The sequence below is a fragment of the Dama dama genome, chromosome 9 (assembly GCF_033118175.1).
Source record: "Dama dama isolate Ldn47 chromosome 9, ASM3311817v1, whole genome shotgun sequence".
NCBI classification, from domain to species: Eukaryota; Metazoa; Chordata; class Mammalia; order Artiodactyla; family Cervidae; genus Dama; species Dama dama.
Window position 1 is genome coordinate 20,332,696 of NC_083689.1, and position 21,338 is coordinate 20,354,033.

Sequence of the window (21,338 nt, forward strand, 5' to 3'; positions counted from 1 at the left end):
CCCTTGGCTCCTGGCTCTTCTGGTGCCAGGCCGTGTTCCCGCACCTTCTGCTGCAGCTGGTTCCTCCTGGCGTCTGGACAGGGCCCCCCGCCCAGGTGCTGACCCCCCCTGCCCTTCCACCTTGGCTGCTTTACCAACACCAACTAGCCCTCAGGTTGTGCCCACAGAGAGTTTTAGGACACAGCTCCGGAAGCCCTCAGTGGCACTGGGCACTGCCAACCCACCTGAGGTGCCACCTCCTCCAGAACGTGACTGCAACGCCAACTGACCCTCCCCAGGCTCCTCATCCTCTGCCCACTCCATCAAGATGGCCCATAAGGCTCTACCTTTGGCCCTTGTCTCTGTCATCCACACTTCCTGGGTGACCTCCTTGACCACCATGTGGCCACAGCCAATAATGTCACCTAGGAAGTCACACACTTTGACTATGGCCACTGGCTCCTTCTCCACCCTGCCCCCCTCCACTCTTCCTCAACAAGCCCATGTGTACTAACTGAACACCCACTGTGTGTTGGCTACGTGACAGGCTGGCCAGGGGTTTAACGATCATCACCAAGGACAGCTCCTGCCATAATGAAATTCACATCCCACTGAGCGAGTCAGGCAACAAAGGAGCAAGAAGCTGACAGACAAAGCTACACTCAGGTGCTAACAGGGGACCCTCCATGGTGGAGGGAGAGGATGGACAGGGCAGGCCCAGGGGAGACAGGTGGTCAAGAGTGTCCCCTGAGGAGGGACGTGAGAAGCAAGCCCTCGGGGTGGCTGGAGGCGAGCACTCTGGCAGAAGAGCAAGCACCAAGCTTCTGTGGCACAGACAACTCTGGAGTGCTCCAGGAAACAAAAGGCGGCCGGCGGCTGAACACAATGAGCTAAGGGCCTGGCCTGGAGGTGGCTGCTGGGTGGACCACAGCAGCAGAAGGGCTGAGGCCAGTGCAGAGACCACAGGAACCCATGAGCCAGACCAGGTGTGAGATGAGGACCCTAGCAGGGCAGGGGCGGGCAGGAGGGAGAGCCAGCAAGCGGACTTGCCAATGGGCTGATGGGGAGGGAGCGCTGATGGCCAAGGTCCCTAAGGCACCAGCACTCCCGGGCTGGGACTGGCTCTGTCCCCTAGTCTGCTCTCCTCTGGTGGGTACCTGTGTGCTCCAAGAGGGAGGTGGATGAGGAATGAAGGGGAGCCCATGGTTCTGCCCAATGGGTAAGGCCAGAGACTAAAGTGTTAACAGTGGTGAACGCCCACCTCCATCCACGCTTTCCTTCACCATAACCCCACTGCTCTCAACTCCGGCTGCTTGTTAGAATCAGCAGGACAGCTGCTACAAACCATCTCAGGCCACATCCTGGACAGAGGACATGACAGGGGGGTGGGGAGGCAGGAGCGGGGACCACTTTGGCGGTTTGTAAAGCCCCTCAAGGACGCTGCTGCCGAGCCCAGGTTGAGAACTGCCGCTGGCAGCGCATGAAGGGAGCAGGCCAGTTATGCAGAAGAGCCAGACTTGAGAGGCTGTGCTCAGAGCAGACGACTGGGGGAAGGCCCTCACTTCCCAAGTTACCGTTTCTTTAACAGGGTCCGCCAGCCACCTGGGGAAATGACGCAGCTCCCTAGGGTGCTCCTCAGTCCAGAATCCAGGATGTGGGGCAGGGTGGGGATCCCCACTTCCAAGCTCCTTACAGATGACTCTCCAGTGACCTAGAGGCCAGGAGGCCACTGGAGTCAGTGCCTTGAAGGCAGGTCAGCGGCACCCCTTGAGGGGCGATGGAAGACCAACCCTGAACAAGGGGGCTGAGGTCTGGTGGGCGAGTGGGGGTACTCTGGGGTGAGTGTGGTCAGGGCACGGATCCTGCACAGGCTGCTGGTGTTAAGGTGGCTGAAGCCTGCCTGAGTCAGGGTTGGGGCCACCAGGGCCCAGGGTGGAGTCTAGTGGAACGGGGAAAGGCACGAGAGGAGGGAAAGAAGGATGGGACGGAGGATGAATAAACCCTGGGCCTAGTGGAGGGGTGTGTGAGGCCAGCACCCCTCATCTGGGGCTCTGACTCTGCCCAGTACCAGCACTGCCCCCTCCAGAAAGGCTCAAACACCCCATCTGGCTGACTTGGTGGATCTGGGTGGGGCCTCCTGGTTTCTCCTGGTCCCCAGGTACTGCTAATGCTCAGGGCATGGCCGAGAGCCACTGCCCTGGAGAAAGCAATGCCGCCTCCATGCAGAGCGCTCACATGCCAGGCTGGGCGACCCCTGGGCCAGGACGTTCATGTTTCCAAATGTCTTCCTCTCTTTTTTTAGACAAGGGTTAAGACTATGAGACGATTCCATGGCATATCACCTTGCTTCCGCAGACCAGAGCAGCCAGACGTCATGTTTTAACCCCTCAGTGTTCCTCGTGCTGACCTGGGGTGCCCAGTTGAGGAAGGCGAGTGCCCCGTGGACAGGGCACTCCTTTGCAACGTGAGGCTGGGGTGCAGTCGAGTCCTTTCTCTAAAGGCCCACAGGGGCTCAAGGGACGACATCACTGAGGGAGAGACTGTGTCCTGGGGAGGGGAATGAATGAACTAATTAGGCAATAAATAAGAAACAGCAAATGTCCCCAAAGGAAAGAAGATGAGCAAAGGACAAAAAGAGTTCTTATATAAAAGAAGAGTATAAACAGCCGGAAGAGATACACTTCACAAGAAATGCAGACTGTCACCACACTCAGATCTCATTTTTCACTTAAGAGAAGAGGTGAGAAACCCTGCTCGGCCTCAAGGATGCCAGGGCCAAGCAGAGGGCATGTGAACCGGAAAGCCCCTGGAAGGCCAGCTGGCAATATGGGTCAACAGCTTCTAGATAGTACCCGTTCTCCCCTCTGTGGGTTCACTTCTAGGAAGACTGCCTACAGAAATAACTGGTGAGCCAAGATTTGTGCCAGGGTATTAACCTCAGTGGGGCTTGTAGCTATGGAAAAGCAGTTACAACCTGTCATAAACTCAGAATAGCCTGTAAGCCCTGTGACCACGAAACAGCTTAAGTCCAGTGACAGGAAGAGATGTTCACAGATAGAGGAGGAAGAGATAGCTTGGGAGGTGCAAGCCCATTTTTGTAAAAGCACATGACTGCTCACAACCATAAATATGTAAAGAAAAAACTATGGATGGACATGAGCCAAAAAGCTAACACTGGTGGAATTACAGGTAATTTAAACTTTTCTTCCTGCTTGTCTCGTGTTAAACTTTTTTTCTATAAGGAGAGAGGTGATTTGTATTAAGAAAAAAGTGGTCAGCTGGATGGGTGTGGAAGGGTATCTTTGCGGAGGGAGCAGTACTGGTGAAGTCACAGGAGTGTGACAGGAGGGTGTGTCTGGGAGATGACAAGCAGTACATCCAGCCCAAGAGGAGGGTGAGTGTGGGCTGCAGTGGCTAGGGGTGAAGGGTCTCAAGAAGACTTGGGAACGCAGGCTGGGGTGTGGGCTTTATCCTGACCAGAAGTGCAAGCCAATGAGACAGAAGCTGAGTGAGGAGGCTAAAGGCTATGGACCAGTGACCAGTATGACACGGTCCAGGAGGGTGCAGACTGGTAATGGTGCCCTGTGGGCCACGTGACATCTGCAGACAGACTTAGACACCAGGACAGAGAGCAGAGCAGGCTGCACAGTAAGGCCAGGTAGTGACTGTGGATGGAACAGGCAGCAACAAAACCAGTGGGGCCCAGCTGGTCAGAAACACTCTGTATCTCGAGGCCAGCACACTGAACATCCCCACATCCAGCCACCATCTTGTCCCACTGCCTCCCACCACCAGTGCCTGGCCCCCGGTTGGCACTCATACGAGGCTTGCTGAATGAATGACTGTCCGTGCCGATCTGCATTCTCCCCCAGCCCCAGGCCCACTCATTCATTCACTCCACAAAAACTGATTATGTCACATCTGGGGATACCAGAGGGTCCCTGCCTCTGAGAACCATAAGGACCTACTGGACAAGCAAGTTCCAAGTTCAGGGCCTGTGGAAACCCATGCTGGCTGATTGCCACGGGGACCCAGAGGAGCCTCTATCGTCGATTACATCAGGCCAGGAAAGACATCCCAGAGCAAATGGGGCCCAGGTGAGTGACAGGACACATTAGGGGTGCTAGAGGTTCCACTGTCACAGTTAGGAAGATGGTCTGGAGGGAGCACGGAAGGCCAGTTGAGAGCCTAAAGCAGTAGGGCAGGCAGAAGACAATGTGGCCTGCTCTAAGGTGGTGGCAGGAGGGATGGCAGAAAAGGGACAGAAACATTCAGGGACACAGGTCAAAGGTCATGCCTGGATTTCTGACTGGAGCCCCTGAGTGGACAGTGGTGCCATCTGCTAAGATGGCAACCTGGGAAACAAGCAGTTGGCTTGTGGGAGACTCAAGGTCAGTCTGGGAAACACTGAGAGGCTGAAGGCCTTGGAGCTTGGGAGAATTTCTGGTTGCAAGAGAGGTGGCACAGCTGAATGTCAGGCTAAGCTTAGAGGTGCATCCACTCACCCTAGTGTTGGCCTAGGAAGAAGATGAGGCTAAGCAATAAGTCAAGGACTGCATAGGTTAACAGCTGGGAAGAGGTGCAAGAGAGACAGAAAGGGGGGAGCCTCAGAGGTAGCAGAAAGCCAGGCTCATGAATCTGAGGGAAGAGGAAGTTTCCTTCCATAAGGAAGAGACAGAGGAGACGGCTCTGTCAACAGCAGAGGGTGGACGTCAGCCAGAGGAGCTTCTCACCTAGGGGCTATTCTGCACTTCTGGGGACCTCTTTTGGTTTTCACAACTTAGAAGGTGCCCTCAGCATCTACAGGGCAGAGGCCAGGGAAGCAACCTACAGGATGGCCCTCCCTCAAGAGTTACCCAGTTTCAAATGTCAAGTGGCAAAGTCCTGAGCTTGAGGTGGCCCGGGCATCGAGCAAGGACTCTTAAAGACAGCAGGGACTGGAGTGTGTTTGAATGCTGGTGGCAGATCCTGGAAAGACCCAGAAAAGTAGGTACTTGCATAACTTGAGGTTCTTTGCATGCTAAGACGGGAAGGGATCTAGGACAGAGGTGAAATGGCTATTATGCGAGAGGAATCAGCGCCTGAGAGGAGACTATGTGCTGAAATGGCTAATGTGGGGCATGAGGATGTCCCTGTTGCAAGCTCGGCTGAGGTCTGATTGGACAAGGTGCCTGTCCGCCACGATGCAAGAGTCTTGCTGGGGTGGGTACCTGAGCCAGGCTGGGAGAAAGCAGACTGAGAAAGGTAACCAGGTCAAGGGCTTCACCAGAGGAACGCAGTAAAGGACAACATGGAGTGAAAGGTGAGGCCCTGGGCCAGAACCAGCCTTGAAGAAGTGATCACACACTGGTGGCAAGAGGAGAAAAGTGAACGAGGTAAGTCTTCTATAAAAGTTCATTCAATTTAAAGAACTACTAGCAAGGACTGCGGTTTCCCAGGTGGCTCAGCGGTAAAGAATCTGCCTGCCAATGCAGGAGACTCAGGTTCAGTCCCTGGGTCGGTTAGATCCCCTGAAGAAGGAAATGGCAACCCACTCTAGTATTTTGCCTGGAAAATCCCATGGACAGAGGAGCCTGGCGGGCTACAGTCCATGGGGTTGCAAAGAGTCCACACGACTGAGAGACTAAACAACAACAGTAGCAGGGACTTTCCTGGTCCAGGGGCTAAGACTCTGCGCTCCTAATGCAGTAGGCCCAGGTTCAATCCCTGGTCAGGAAACTAGATCCCACATACTGCAACTAAGACTTGAAGCAACCAAATAATAAATAAATAAATAAATGTATTTTTTTAAATGAAGAACTATAAGATCCGAGATGCAGAGCTGAAATGTCAACCCAGGCTCATCTACTCCACCACTCCCGATGCATTACACTCAAAGTTGCCCAGAGAGCAGAAAATCTTTATTTCTGAACTGAAATAATTTCCAAATCATGCCTGTGGTGATTTCACTGGTTCTCTCTCACCAGAGAAAACCAGTTCTCTCCGGACTCATCTCGCCAAATCTAGGTGTTCCTATTTACACAGCTCTAATGCCTTTGAAAAACGCAACAAGCCAAAAGATAGAGGAGTCAGGAATATTGCCGGGACTGAAAATTTCCTTCTGCCAGAACACAACAGAAGAAAAGCAAGACTTAGTAGCTGCGCAGAAGAATTTCAAAACCTCTCTGAACAAGAATTCTTATTCAGGATGGTCTTCTGGAACTGGAGAGAGAGAGGAATTTCTAGAACATTCCAACACTGTTCAATTTTGTGTATTATCTAAAGCCCCTATTTTGAAGATATGTAATAAACTGCAGATTCTCAGAATTGGGAGGGTCGTTAAAGGACTTTGAGTTCAAAGTCCCCTCTCTGGGACTTCTCTGCTGACCCACTGGCTGAGACTCCAAGCTCCCAGTGCAGCGGCCCGGATTCAATCCCTGGTCAGGGAACTGAGATCTCACATGCTGCAACTAAGACCCAGTGCAGCCAAATAAACAATCAAATAAAAACAAAACAAAACCATGTTTTAAAAATGAAAAACCAAAATCCTCCTCTGATGAACTAACTCCCTGTACTATGGTCAGCCAGCCTCTACGAGACTCACCTTGGGGAGAGGCATCTTAAGAGTTACTGGCAGATGCTGAGAGTTAATGAAACAGGACAATGGGTACATGGGGTTCAATAGTATTACTCTAATGTAAACTTAAATCTTGGGTTGGCCAAAAAGTTCGGGTTTTTCCATACGATACTACAAAGAAACTTGAACGAACTCTTTGGCCAACCCAATATATTTACATAATAAACATGACTCTTGACCTTGAAATTATTTTTCAGTGTAGGGAATCAAGATTTTACAAGCCAGGGTGGGAGCTAGAGCACTGCTGAGAGGACTGGCCATCCCTCAGAAGAGCTGGGCAGAGATGAGGAGGAGGGGGCGGGGAGGTAAAGGAGGGCTCCCTAAAAGGCACCTCCCTGGGGAGGAAAGAAAGGAAGTGCGTCACAGCCCCAGGTCTCTTCACATTTCTCTCTAGAACTCTTGCAACCTCGCTCTCAGAACGGAGGCCTCCTCACAGAGGGCCTTACCAGGTACCGGCCTTCTGCAAACCCTTAGGAGGTAGGCAGCATCATGAGGAAGGCAGGCGCCACCACCCCACTTCGTGGATGTGGACACCGAGGCGCTGTGGGAGGCTGGAGCTTTGCGCCTGCCTGCCTGCCAAACCCACGGCCCACCCGTGATCCTCTGCTCCCCTGCCCCAGCCCCCATGAGAGTTCAAGCTCAGTTTCAGATGTTCAAGTTGACAGCACGAGAACAGACAGTCAGGGTGGCCCAAATATAACAAAGGGCTGTCCATATGGGACTGACTCAGTGCTCTGCGGAAGGTCTGACCTTTTAAGCACCGCCTGAGAAGAGGGGCTGGGCCTGCCCCAGGCAGGACACTGGCTAGGGTCCCTCTACAGCTGGGACCATGCCCCTTCCAGCTCTCACAGCATCCTGGTTTTTCCTTCCTGTCTCCTCATCTTCCCTCCCTCCCACTGTCTTCTTTTGTACATATTCTCCATCTCAGGATGGATTTTTCCTCCTTTGGGAACCTATAGCCAATCTTACACCAGGGTGGGAGCAAAACAGAGTTGAGATAAAAATGAAACTTCCTGGCTAAGAAGCAGGGCTTGGTGGGATGGCCCCACATACCGTCTCCCCGCCCAACACACACAAAAATGGCTCTGTTTCTTTACCTGCCACCTTATCCCGAATAAGTTTTGCAGATTCCACTTCACCAATACTGCTGAACAGACTTCGTAGCTCATCCTGGGTCATGTTCTGAGGGAGGTAGTTGACGATCAGATTTGTTCTCCCGATGTCGTCCCTGCAGTCTTCGGCCATGTGGTCTTCATAACCATTAGACATTGTATTTTTTAAAAAAAATCTGCAGGGGGAGAAAAAATGAAGTAAATTCCAAACGTTCCCACTGTAGGGTATCAAGGCAACGCTCATGACTGTGTTTGCACTTAAGACATTTTTCTTTTCAATGTTACGAGTTCAAATTATGTCCACGCAAAAACCCGCATGTGGATGTTTATAGCAGCTTTATTCATAACCGCCCCCAGACTGCAGGCAGCCAAGATGCCCTTCAGTGAGCGAATGGAGAAACACACGCCAGTCATCTGGTAACACACACACAATGGAAGGTTATTCAGTGCCAAGAAGACAGGAGCCAGGAAGCTACAAAAACACGGAGGAGCCTTACACGCACACTGCTGAATGGAGGCGCTTGAAAGGCCACATACTAGAGGGTCTCCAGTATGTGACATTGTGGAAAAGGCAAAACTAGAGAGACTGCAAGATCAGGAGTTTCAGGGAAAGGGGAACGGGGCCCAGGGGTTTTTAGGGTAGCGACGCTATCCTGTATGAGGGCATAATGGGTGGATACATGTCACCATACATTTGACCAAACCCACAGAACGTTTAAAGTGAAGACTGACATCTAGGACTTCTCTGGTGGCACTGTGGATAAGAATTTGCCTGCCAATGCAGGGGACATGGGTTTGATCCCTGGTGTAGGAAGATCCCACACGCTGTGGAGCAACTAAGCCTGTGTACCACAACTACTGAGCCCACGCTCTAGAGCCCATGAACTGCAACTACTGAAGCCCGTGGGCCTAGAGCCTGTTCCCTGCAACAAGAGAAGCCACTGCAATGAGAAGCCCATGCACTGCAATGAAGAGTAGCCCCTGTTCACTGCAACTAGAGAAAGTCCACATGCAGCGATGAAGACCCAGCACAACCAAAAATAAACAAATAAGATTTTTAAAGAGTGAACTCTAAGGCAAACCCTGGGCTTTAGTTAGGTAACAACATGGGTTCACCTATTACAACAAAATATCACACTAAGGCAAGATTTAGTAATAGGGGAGGGAAACTGTGCCTGCGGAAGGGTATAGGGGAATTCACTCTGGACTCTTGTCACAATCTTTCTACGAACCTAAAACTGCTCTAAAAATAAAGTCTACTGAAACAAAACCAGAACAAGTCCAAGTTTAACCATTTACACTTAATAAGAGGGCTTTAAAGAAGCAAACCCTCAAACAATTCCAGTACCACGATTGGAGCCTCTGGGAAAAGTGTTTGGGGTGTCTTGAGAACACTCCAAAGATCTTGGATTGCTTTGTCCAGTCTCCATGTGCACTACTGATGTAGCTGTACACGCAGGAGCCTGTGACGAGCGCCGGGGCAGCCCACCCAGACGCCTCGTCTGTCCTCCGGCCAGCAGGCAGAGGGCCTCTGCACTGCTTTCCTCCCAAGACAGAGTGACTGAGCTAGGAAAGAGGTTACGATTTCTCTACCAGTTAGGGGACCTTTGTCTCCAAAGCTGGCAGGCTCTGACACCTTAAGCTGCCTACAGAAATCCTGACTTTCAGCAACACTAGCAGGGCACAGCGATGGCTTTGGAGGAAAGTCAGCTCAAGACTGCTTTTCTGGAAGCACCACTCACTTGAGGTTTTGCTCACAGGCACTGCTGTAAAGTCCCGTGTCCTTGGCTCTAAAGAAGCAGGCATCTCTATGGAGCTGAAAGTCATCACTGAGAAAAAGGCCCTGCTGCCCACTAGTCAGGAGGTCTCCAGGGCAGCCCAACCCTTTCTCCAGATTCTTACTGCCCAGTTCTGACTTTATGCTTCAAAACCCAGTGCCCAGTGTCTAGAGCATTTCGCCTCCTCTAAAATTAGTCTTGCCAGCGATTATATAAAAACCAGCGCGCATCTCCTGCACAGGATTTCCCGCCTGCCCCATACCAACAAAGAGAGAGGAATCAGGTCTGGTTCTGAGTTTCCTGGGGGAGACATTCAGGTCTTCTCTACCTTCCAGCTCTCTTGCTTCAAACCATACACAACATGCAAAATCAGTCCAGTCTCCTAGTATTTATTTTTTGAAAATGGTCTATGCTTCCTGCTCTTTAAAAAGCAGTTTAGCATCAAGAGTCATAAAAGAAAAGATTGGAAAGGGAGACTTCACAAGGTTAGAAACTCCTGGACGGCAAAGACATCACAGGCAAGCAGCAGGCTGACAGGGAGAAAGTGCCAGCTCCTTATTATCTCACTTAGAGCTGGGTTCTCACCTTGGGTGATTTTGCCCCCTCCTCCGTGGGACACTGGGCAGTATCTGGGGGCACTGCTGGCTACCAGGATGGAAGAGCCTTGTGCCACTGGCACCTAGTGGTTACAGGCCAGGGATGCTGCTAAACACTCCATAAGGCATAGGACAAGACAGCTCTCACAACCAGGAATTATCTAACCTAAGTGTCAGTACTGCTGACACCGAGAAAAAATTGATTCGAGGCATCTACAAATTAATACAAAAAAAGCCAACATATCACTAACAGAGAAATGAACCAAGAATATGAGCTGAAACTAATAGATGTTGGCAGTTAAACAGCCAATAAGGCATGAAAAGAGGCTCAAGTTCACAAACAATGAGGAAAATGCAAAATAAAAGGAGATGCTACTTTGTGTCAGTCAGAGGGACTACAATCCAGGATGGATAAAACCCAGTGTAAGGGTAAGTGGAGAAAAAAACATACCCCTCCCCCCACCTTTTCTTAAACACCCTCACACTCCACCAATATGTGTGTGCAAAGTGCAGCCTTTTGGAAAGACAACATGGCAAGCCTATCAAAATGTTGAATGTGAATGTTACCCTCTGACTTAGAACTGCAGAAAACTGCTCTACAGAAATAATCACATAAGTGCAGGGAAATATGTGCAAGGAACATGCTGACCCCAAGGCTGGTAAAACACTGGATATAATCTAAATATGTATTAGAGACTTCCCTGGAGGTCCAGTGGTTAAAACTCCACAGGGGACCCAGGTTTGATCCCTGATTAGGGAACTAAGATCCCACATGCCTCGCAGCCAAACAAAACAAAACATTAATATGTATTAATGGGAGATGGTTAAATAAATACCATTTTCAGTAAAAAGCATGGCATTAACAGATTTGATCAGGAAAAACTCCACAAACCTGTTAAACTGTCTGTGGCCATGAGATTTTAAGATCACTAGCTCACAAACAAACAAAAACACTGGCTGAAGCCTGAACCAAAGTACAAGGATTAACTAAAGAATTAAAATGCATGCTGAAATTTGCTCAAAATGTGATTCAAATCTTTTTCTTCCTCCTTCCCCCTTTTTTCCTTTATCCCCCTCTCTCTTCACTCTTGTTTACTCTTCTGCCTTTTCTCTCACATCGATTTCACAGATAATAAACTGGGCAGTAATTACCAGAGTGGGCTATCCTCAATGCCTGGCAAAAAGTTTGCTTTCCAAATCAGTGGTTGGCAAACCATGGCCCATGGGCCAAATTTGTTCAGACCACAGCCTGTTTTTATAAATAAAGTTTTATTGGCACACAGCTACTCTCATTTGTTTATGTTCCGTCTATGGCTGTTTTTGCACTCCAGTGACAGAGCTGAGTAGCTGTGACAGAGACCATATGGTCCAAAAAGCTGAAAATATTTACCATCTGGCTCTTTACAGAAAAAGTGTGCCGACCTCTGTTCTAAAATATAAAAATAGAAAAATTTCTTGGAGAAAATCTTTGTGACACTGGGTGAAGCAAAGATTTCTTAGATATCATGCAGGAATCCAAATCCATTTAAAAGAAAATTGATAAACTGGATATCATCAAAATTGAAAACTTTTGCTCTTGCAAAAGACACTGCTAGGAAAATTATAATCCAGAAGATTATATCTGCAAATCATGTGTCTGAGAAAGGTCTTGTATCCAGAACTTTTTTTTTTTTTAAAGAAAAACCTTTGAAACTTAACAGTAAGAAAACAAACAACTCAATTTTTAAAATGGCAAACAATGTGAACAGATACCAAGCCAAAGAAGATATATGGATGGCAAACAAACAGATGAAAAGATGCTCAACATTATCAGTTATCAGGAAAACACAAATTAAAACCACAATCAGGGGAATTCCCTGGCAGCCCAGTGGTTAGGACTGCACACTTTCGTTGCCAAAGGCCTAGGTTCAATCTTGGTCAGAGCGCTAAGATCCTGCACGACCAAAAGACAGACAAACCACATCAAAACACTGTTAGCCATCTAGGCATACAGGAGGTCTAAAACAAGCAAACAACAACAACAGACCATACTGAGTTCTGGTGAGGTGGTGGAAAAACTAGAACTCTCATGTATTGCTGGTGGCAATATAAAAATGTTAAAGCCACTGTGGACAACAGCTTGGCAGCTTCTTATAATTAAACATAAACTTACCATATGACCCAGCAACCCTATTCCTAGTACTCACACATGGAAAATAAAAACTTTTGTTTATATAAAAACCTATGCAAAAAAAAAAACCTATGCAATAATGTTAATAGCTTTATTCATTTTTTAAACATTTAGTTTTTATGTGTTTTTCATAATCTTTTCCATTTTGGTTTATTATGGGATATGGAATATAGTTCCCTATGCTAAACAGTAGGACCTTGTTGTTTATCCATCCTACATAATAGTTTGCATCTGTTATCCCTCTGCTCCCCCTTGGCAACCACAAGTATGTTCTCTGCGTCCAAGTCAGTTTCTGTTTTGTACACAAGTTAACTTGTGCCATACTTTAGATTACACATATAAGTGACACCTCACATGGCATTTGTCTTTTTCTTTCTGACTTACTTCCCTTAATGTGATAATCTCTAGGTCCATCCATGTTGTCACAAATGGCATTATTTCATTCTTTTTTCATGGCTGAGTAGTATGCCATTGTGTATACGTACCACATCTTCTATATCCATTCCTCTGTTTAAGGGCATTTAAGCTGTTTCCATGTCTTGCTATTGTGAATAGTGTTGTTATGAACATAGGGGTGCATGTATCTTTCTGAGTTAGAGTTTTGTTTGGATATATGCCCAGGAGTGGAATTGCTGGATCATATGGTAGCTCTATTTTTAGTTTTTCTGAGGAACTTCCATACTGTTCTCCATAGTGACTGCACCCATTTACATTCCCACCAGCAGTGTAAGGAGGTTTCTTTTTCTCCACACTCTCTCCAGCATTTATTATTTGTAGACTTTTTGATGATGGCCATTCTGACTAGTGTGAAGTGATACCTTGCTACAGTTTTGTTTTGCGTTTCTCTAATAGCAATGTTGAGCATCTTTTCATGTACTTATTGGCCACCTGTCTTCTTTGGAGAAAAGTCTATTTAGGTCTTCTGCCCATTTTTTGATTGGGTTGTTTTTCTCAAGTTGTATGAGCTGTTTGTATATTTTGGAAAGTAAGCCCTTGTCAGTTGCACCATTTGCAAATATTTTCTCCCAGGCTGTAGGTTGTCTTTTCATTTTGTTTATGGTTTCCTTTGCTGTGCAAAAGCTTATAAGTTTGATTAGATTTCACTTGTTTATTTTTGCTTTTATTTCTATTGCCTGGGAGACTGACCTAAGAAAAAAATGGTATAATTTATGTCAAAGAATGCTTTATGTTTTCTTCTACGAGTTTTTATGGTGTCATGTCTTATATTAAGTCTTTAATCCAGCATGAGTTTATTTCCGTGTAGGGTGTGAGGGTGTGTAACAACATCATTGATTTACATGCAGAGCAGCCTTCTTCATAATTGCCAAAAACTGGAACAATCCAAATGTCCCTTGAACCTCCAGTGGCTAAACTATAGTACACCACACGATGGAATAGTATTCAGCGATTAAAAAGGTACTACTATTCACGCAATTCGTAAGAGTCTCACATACATTTTGCTGAGTGACTGAAAGCAGACTCAAAGGCTGCTGCATGGTTCCACTCTGGAAAAGGAAAAAGCTTTCCCAGAGGCTACAGATAAATCAGTGGTTGCCAGGCGCAAGGAGTGGGGGAAGGGTAGACTTCACAAGGAGAACATGAGGAAATACTTTTGTTTCCCAGGTGATAAAATTTTCTAATATCATGATCATGGTGGTGGTCACATTCATTTGTCAAAACTCAACTCTACACCAAAAACTGGATTAAAAAATAAATCTTAGGGACTTTCCTGGCGGTCCAGTGGTTAAGATTCTGCCCGTCCACTGCAGGGGGGATGGGTTTAAGCCCTGGGCAAGGAACTCCCCATATGCCGTGCCATGGTGCAGCCAAAAAAAAATTTTTTTTTTTAATTTTTTTAAAGATTGAAAGCATGACGCTTCTGCATGACAGCCCTGTCCTTGGCATGCTGGCTCTTCCTGACATGCCCAGTCAAGGCTGAGCAGCCCCCTGTGGGCCCCATTAGTCAACTGGCACTGCTGAAGAACTGAACCCCAAGGGCAGTTTCTTGGTGCTTCGGTGCCACCCTGCGGTTCACGTCCCTTCCCCTGACCTTTCCAAATCTGCGTATCTGTCCCCGGAAGCACCAACCACAACCTGGTCTTGGTGTCTGCCTGACAATCGATGACTCCAGTCATCTCTCACTCGCCAGACCCTGCCTCCTGTTACTCAGCGTCCCATGAGTGGCAGACCTGTGGACATCTCCAAGTCATCCCTCAGCCCCACCAAGCCAGCTCCCCCGCTTCCTGCCCCCGCCGGTTCTCCCTGACAGCAGAATCACCACCTGCTGAGGCTCAGAGGTTACACGGCTGTGCCCAGGGGCAGTCGTCACCTTGTTAATCAGTGGCAGGGCCAACCCTCAAGCTGTCACTGCAGAGCAGTCTTTCAAGGATAAAATGCCAGGCCTGCTGCAATGGCCCCTGCTCGTCCCCCCTTCTCCCTTCACTTGGCCGTCCCCAGCATGCCGTGGACCTTCATCTTTCTGTGTTTTTGTTTCAGCTGCTCCCTTAGCAGGGACAGCCCTCCCTCTCCATCACCTCTTCATTTATCTTTAAAGAATCTCCCAGGATGCTCAGTCGCTCTCGTTCTCAGCGCCTGCACACTGCTGGTGTGAACCTTCACTGTTGCACAAATCACTCTGACTCATATTTGCTTTTCACCCACATCAGTGAAAGCTTTGAGGGTCAAGGCTACATCACTGTTGCCAAGGGTCCCCAGGGGTATCTGGCAAACACACCAGGCATACACAGAGAGGGGTACAGGCACACTGGGAATCATATGTATTTGCTGCATTATTTTACGTTAAAGAAGGGTGGCTGGAAATTGAATCGACAATCTATTTAATACATTTAGTATCCTACCTTTTTAGCATCATCCCATCCCAGCCGAACCCATGAAACCAAAGTCAACTGCAGGGAGCAAAACAAGAAACTTAGTTTAGCAAAGTGATCCCTGCTGATTTGGAAATGTTTCTGGTCACGGATCTGTGATGGAGAAGTCCCACTGGGACAATCTCTGAGGGTTTTCAGCCCTACTGAGCTATTTTCAAAAGTTCTGGTCATGTGACTTCAGAGATGTTGCTCACATCAGTAGTATACCTACTATGTATATAAGGGACAGATACCCTATACATATGCGCTTATGTGTGTGTATATATATGATATAAAAGCGTACATAGGTGGTACATACGCAAAGCAGCAAGATCAGTTTCTATCAGGCACCTATGAGAATCTGTCTTGGTTTATAGTTACAGGACAGGCTTTTATACTTGGGCCAGAACAAAAGTAGAACAAGTCAAATATATCCTGGGGCTCAACCCTGACACCTCACACATCACACGACAGGGCCTGGACTCAATTATTTCTGCTGTCCTTTTCAGATGCAAAGTCCTGAGTTCTTCAAGGTGAAAGTCTGAGGAGTGTAAGGTCATTCAGGAAATGCTGTGGTGCCAGAAAAAAAAAAAAAAAATGACGGCACTACCTGACCCAATTATAACCACTACGCGAGGTGGGGCTCACTCAGATCAACTCGGTTTCCGTCCTTGTCCCATCCCACAGCCCACGGTGAGGAAAGCTGTCCAACAGGGACAGCTAAGTCATAACAAGTCCATGCCTGCCAGTCTGAGCAGCCCAGGGGAGAGGCAAAGTGGGTGTAGCTGGGTGTCCAGCCCAGCCAGAGCGCTCCATAGACCCTGAGGGGACTGGATCACACCCACAGCCCTGCTAGGAGTTCCAGTTGGTCAAGGCCCCTCCAGGGCTCTCACATGGAACTGCAGAGCAACCTGGCCCAGGAGGAAAAACCCACGGGCTTTAACAGACCTGAGCTCCAACACTAACCTTACTGCTCATCATATGAACTACGTCAGGGACATCACTTCCTTTCACGGAGCTTCCACCTGCCTGTCTGCAAACGGAGGTGTCACCCCCTGCTTCAGCTCTCAGCACAGTTCCTGACAAGTGGTGAGCGCCTACTAAGGAACACACTGACCCTTTCCACTTGGGGCCCTGGAAATGATCCGCACTTTTGAGGCCATTTCTAATGGGCCTGAGTTCCATGGAAGCCACGGTACGTTCCAGCAGCCAGGGATCACAAGCACCCATGGGACACAGAAGAGGTCGGTGGTAGTCCGTGGTCAGTCACGCATCAATGACACACATATCCTGAGACGAATTGGCAGGTCTCCTCCTCTGTTCACCAGCAACATGAATCTCATTCAAGTCTCGTCTTCTCGCTCTGACTTTACCAACAAAGTCAAGGTGAGCACATGTCTCCCCGCCCTCCCCACCTGCGGTGCAAGCGTCCTCACGCCTCCTTCTGTTCTTGCCTCCCTCTTCAAACCTTCCCCTCCTCCTGAATCACTTCATCTGGTGGCGCCCACACACACTTGTCCCTCAGACCACCTCTCCCATCCCCCAAACCTAAGTGAGCACCAGTTTCTGCTGGTTTTGCATCTGAGATGCCTCACTCTCCCCCCATCTCTCTACCATTGTCCCTGTTCAGGTCCCTGTCACCTTCTGGGCAGACTGACTCCTATCCAGTCTCCTGCCACGTGATTATTTCACACCAAGCATCGTTAGGCCTTCTCCCCCCAGTTCACTCCTGTTCCTCTGTCTCCTGATTTCTGTCCGTGGTGACATCGGTCTTGCCATTGGGCTGCTCTGCGCTGTTCCCTCCCCTGTAAGTCTTTCCTCTGGCACAAATGTGTTCCTGACAGGTGGCGGGATCCAGTCACCTCTGAGCTCCCTTCTAACCCTTCTTACCCCCAGCGCACACAGAGTGCAATCACATGCCGGCATGAGCAAGGCAGTGGGTGTAGAAGACAAAAGAGCAGTCCCAGTCCTGACCCTCAGGTGAGTGCTGGGCCATCTCTGTCCTACCAAAGTCTCTTGACTGGTCTGTCTGTCCTTACTCTCAGGGATTCCCTGGTGGCCCAGTGGCAATGCAGAAGGCGCAGGTTCAATTCCTGTCAGGAAACTAAATCCCAAATGCCACAACAAAGAGTTCACAGGCCACAACTAAAGATCCCACATGATGCAAGTAAGACCTGACACAGCCAAATAAACAAATAAATATCTGGGGGAAGAAAAAGGAATAAAAGAAAAGTGCTTTTCCAAACTCACTTCTTGACTGTGTTGAGAAACCCTGTACCACCTGATCCTGGCATACTTCCCTAGATTCATGTCCAAGTCCACCTTCTTGACCCTCTGCCTGCCCAAACCGGTCCCCTCAGGGTTCTGGACTTCTCTGCATTCACCTTTTCTCTTACTCACACTGCTGGTGGCACCTGGAAATAGCTGCCCACGCCTCTCTGATGACAATGACCAGTTTGGATACCGCCTCTTTCATCAAGAACAAACCCCAAGTAAGGAAAAATCATTTCTTTCAAAGCTCTCCAGGCTGTCACTACCGATGGCTTCCTCCTATCATTACTTTAATCTCACACATCTATGTCTTTTCTCCCCAGTTCAGGTTGTAAATTCCTCGAGGAGGTAATTTCTCCCACTCCTCCCTGTGTCCCACAACAATGAGCCAACAGTAAGGTTTCAAGTGTTCAGTCTATAAAGCTGTGCCCACTGACTTGGCCAGTGCCCACGAGGCTCTGGGTCAAGTGAGGAAGGACAGTGAGCAGATGAGCAAGTCCCATCGATATGTCCAGACAGGACGCTACCTTCTGCCACCTCCCCACTTCCGGTCTGTATATCCACAGAAGGAACACGTATCTTACTCAAGTGATGTGCTATTTTGTCTATGTCTACACGCTAAACTGCTCCTTCTCTTGTCTTCTCTGTTTCTCTGAGTGACCGTTATCCACCTACTGGGCACTCAGGCAGGGCGCAGAATCATTGCCCAATGTTTTCTCACATCCCACAGCTGAACACCCACTGAGCCCTGTGTCCTTTACCCGCTAACCGGGTCTCACACCCACCCCCTATTTCCAGACCACCACAGCCCTGGGTCATATCTGTGACCTTTCTGATTTATAGGAAAGTCATCACCTCCGAAGTGGTTTGCTGGCTTTCAGCAATATTCTCCTCCGGCTGTTTGTCCTATGTGCAGACCTGACCCCTTCGCTTTGTGGAATGAAACTGTCAGACAGCCCCCCTTGGCCTGGCCTGCAGGACAACACCCTTTCCCTCTGCACACCAGCTATCAGAGTCCTCTTACCACCACTCACTTCACCTTTCTTGCCTCGGAACTACCAGACCCCGTGTGGGTCTCTGAACAAACCAAGACATCCCCACCTCCATGCCTTGGCTGGTGTGGTTCTTGCATCCTACCAAGCCCTTCCCCACAGTCTAGGCCTGGATAACCCCTCCCCTCCTGTTTCACCTCCTCCAGGACAGTGATTACCTTTGCCCACCAGGGCTAGGTTAACAGTTTCCTTTTCTGTGTTTCCACATCAGCAGGCATTTAACCATAATTACCACGCTCAACGGAGTGGGCTGAAACAATCTGTGCATTCACTGCAATCACCAGTGCCTCCCCAGAGCCTAGAACAGGGCCTGGGACTCAGAAGCCGAGCGCAGAGAGTCAGCTAAAGGAGGGAAGCAAAACTAACTTCCCTCCCATAGGCTGGTTTCCTCTGCTCTTCCCCCGACTCAGGTCGGCCTTGCCGCTTGGCTACTGCCACCTAGAGGCGAAAGGAGGCGACTACACTTCTTTCACCATTCAGCATGAATCTGATTCCATTGAATGAGATGGGGACAGGAGTGAGGGAACAGTTGACTGGTGAGGGTGGAGAAAGAGCAGCAGTCTGGGGAGGCTTCATATGGTAAGTGAGCTTCGACCTGGGCCACACAGTATGAGGAAGAGATCTCCAGGTGGAGGAGAACAGCATTCCAGAAAGTGGGGGCAATAGGCAGTGAGGGTCGGAGTTTGGGGCCTATGTGCAGGTGAAATCAGAAAGGAAGGGCGGGGGTTAGAATGTGCAAAGGATCCCCGACTTTAGCTTTTAAGCCACCTAAAAAGGTTTAAAAATTAATTTATTTTCCACCCAAAGACTCCTGACTGGGAATATTAACATAATCAGATCTTGCTGGAGTGTGGAAAGGTGATAGAGATGGGAGGCCGGAGTGAGACAAAAGCAGGGCCTTAGGAAGATGGTACTTTAATAAACCTCTCATTTTCCACTTGCTGCCCCATGACTTCACACTCAACACGGCCAATCCAAAACTCTGCCTCTTCAACATAAATATGATTTAGTTCCACTTTTTGAGATGTTCATATATCTTGCTTTCTTCATGGGTCTTTAAGTCAAACAATTTTATAACAGATCCTAGCACAAAGCTCTGCACACAAAGATGCTCAGCGATACGTGAATGGAACGTCTCTCCAGGTCCCCCAGATGCTGGGATTATAAGAGTGGTAAAACTCAGCTGTTAAAAGTAAGAACTCTGAATCAGAGTGCCTGAGTTCAAATCCTGCCATTAGCCACTTTCCTGTGTGAGACTGGTCTCACTAAGCGACCTACTGAAGCCTGGGTTTCTTTGTTCCTAAAACGGAAATCACAACAGACAGCACCCACCTCAAGGGCTGCAGATCAATGTCCATTCGTGGATAGCACACAGTAAATCCTCACTAAATATGGTGGACTATTTATAACATTATATATTCAGTGTCTCCTCAGGCACAGGTCACGCTGAATGCTAGGGCTTCCCAAATCCTTAAATCTGCACAGCAATCGTCTCATCCATCCCATTCTACAGATAAGCAAACTAATGCTCCCACAGTAGAGTTTGTCCAACGTCTTGGGAACTCTGGATTTTAAGGAATCAGAGATGGGGCTAGGGGTACTTCTAGTGGAAGATCATTCTTTTAGTCCAGCGGTGATTCTCACACGTGTGAGTATGTGTGTGATACTTCCGGGAATCTCTGAAGATATTTTTGATCTTCACAACTGGAGGAATAAGATGCTGCTGGCATCTAAGTGGGTAGAGGCCAGGGACAGCCCCTCCCCCACCCAAACCCAGAATGATCAGACCCAAAATCAGTAGTGCCAAGGTTGAGAGACGCTTTTTGAGAGAATCCGCCTCCCCAACGTCCCACTTTTGGAGCCATGGCTATTCAGATCGCCCATGAATACTCTCTGTGAGGGGGGGTTCTGTTCCTCCAGGGGCGGCACCTGCAGAAGTTCTTCTCCACCTGCCCTGCACACAGTGGGTATCAGAACCCATTTTTAATATGCCTAGCAGCAGAGGACGCCGGAAAAGGAAGAGCATCCATCCCCCATTGTTCAATTGCGTGCAGTTTGTGTTTTCAACACACACACAATTTACAAATCCAGACGTCCCACACCCCAAAAACTGTTTTGTTAGAGACGGTATTCAAAAAATATTTTTCTTTCTTCCTCTAGGGTTCTCATACATACCCGAAGGGTTTGTACACTTCTAAGAGGACCTCAGATCCACCGCGGTCCTCTGACAACCGCTACAAAAGATTGGGTAGGATTTCCCGGGGGAGCGAGCCCGGGGGCCGTGACCTCCGAGAGCTGAGGGCGCTCACTCCACTCCCTTGCTTCTGGCTCCGCTCTCCCGCCCCCGGATACCCGGCTTGCAAGGCTACCCGGAGCCGGCCGCGGAGCCCGGCCGCCAGGCGCGTGCCCACGCCGCGACCCCCTACCTCGGCCCTCGCGGCAGCCGAGGAATCCGGCCCGGGGCCTGTCGCCGGCGCCCACACCGGCCGGCCCCCGCCCGCTCGCCGAGGCCCGCGCGCGTCCCCTCCCGGCCCGGCGCGGCCTGGGCCTCGGCCGGTGCAGGCCCGCGAGCGCCCGCGGCCCGGCCAGGCGAGCTCAGGCCTGCCGCGGCCTACCCCGTCGGGCGCCGTCGAAGGCCCCCGCCTCACCTGGACGCGGGCGGGTGGGCCCGGGGCTGCTCCGGGGCAAGCGGGCGGCGGCGGCGCGGCGCTAACGGCTCCGCTCGGCCTCGGTAGCGGTGGCGGTAGCGGCGGCGACGGCGACGGCGGCGGCGGCTCCTCCTCAGCGCGCACGACCCGCTCCGGCCCGCGGCCCGGACACGCCCCCCCGGCGCGCGCGCCCATTGGCCGGCGTCCGCCACGGCGCGCTTCTCATTGGCCCGCGTTGCTGTCGCGGCG

The 21,338-nt window shown here is 49.6% G+C and overlaps 1 protein-coding gene across 1 annotated transcript in view; it reads right to left on the reverse strand.

Moving 5' to 3' along the window:
• Positions 1-21,207, reverse strand: part of ELAVL1 (ELAV like RNA binding protein 1) — a 36,068-nt gene extending 14,861 nt beyond the window's left edge. The window contains exons 1-2 of the mRNA XM_061150487.1: positions 21,090-21,207; positions 7,693-7,883 (exon numbers count right to left, since the gene is read on the reverse strand). Coding sequence (XP_061006470.1) covers positions 7,693-7,864 — 172 coding nt within the window. The 5' untranslated portion in view covers positions 7,865-7,883; positions 21,090-21,207. The remainder of the gene's footprint in view (positions 1-7,692; positions 7,884-21,089) is intronic.
• Positions 21,208-21,338: the final 131 nt, after the last annotated feature.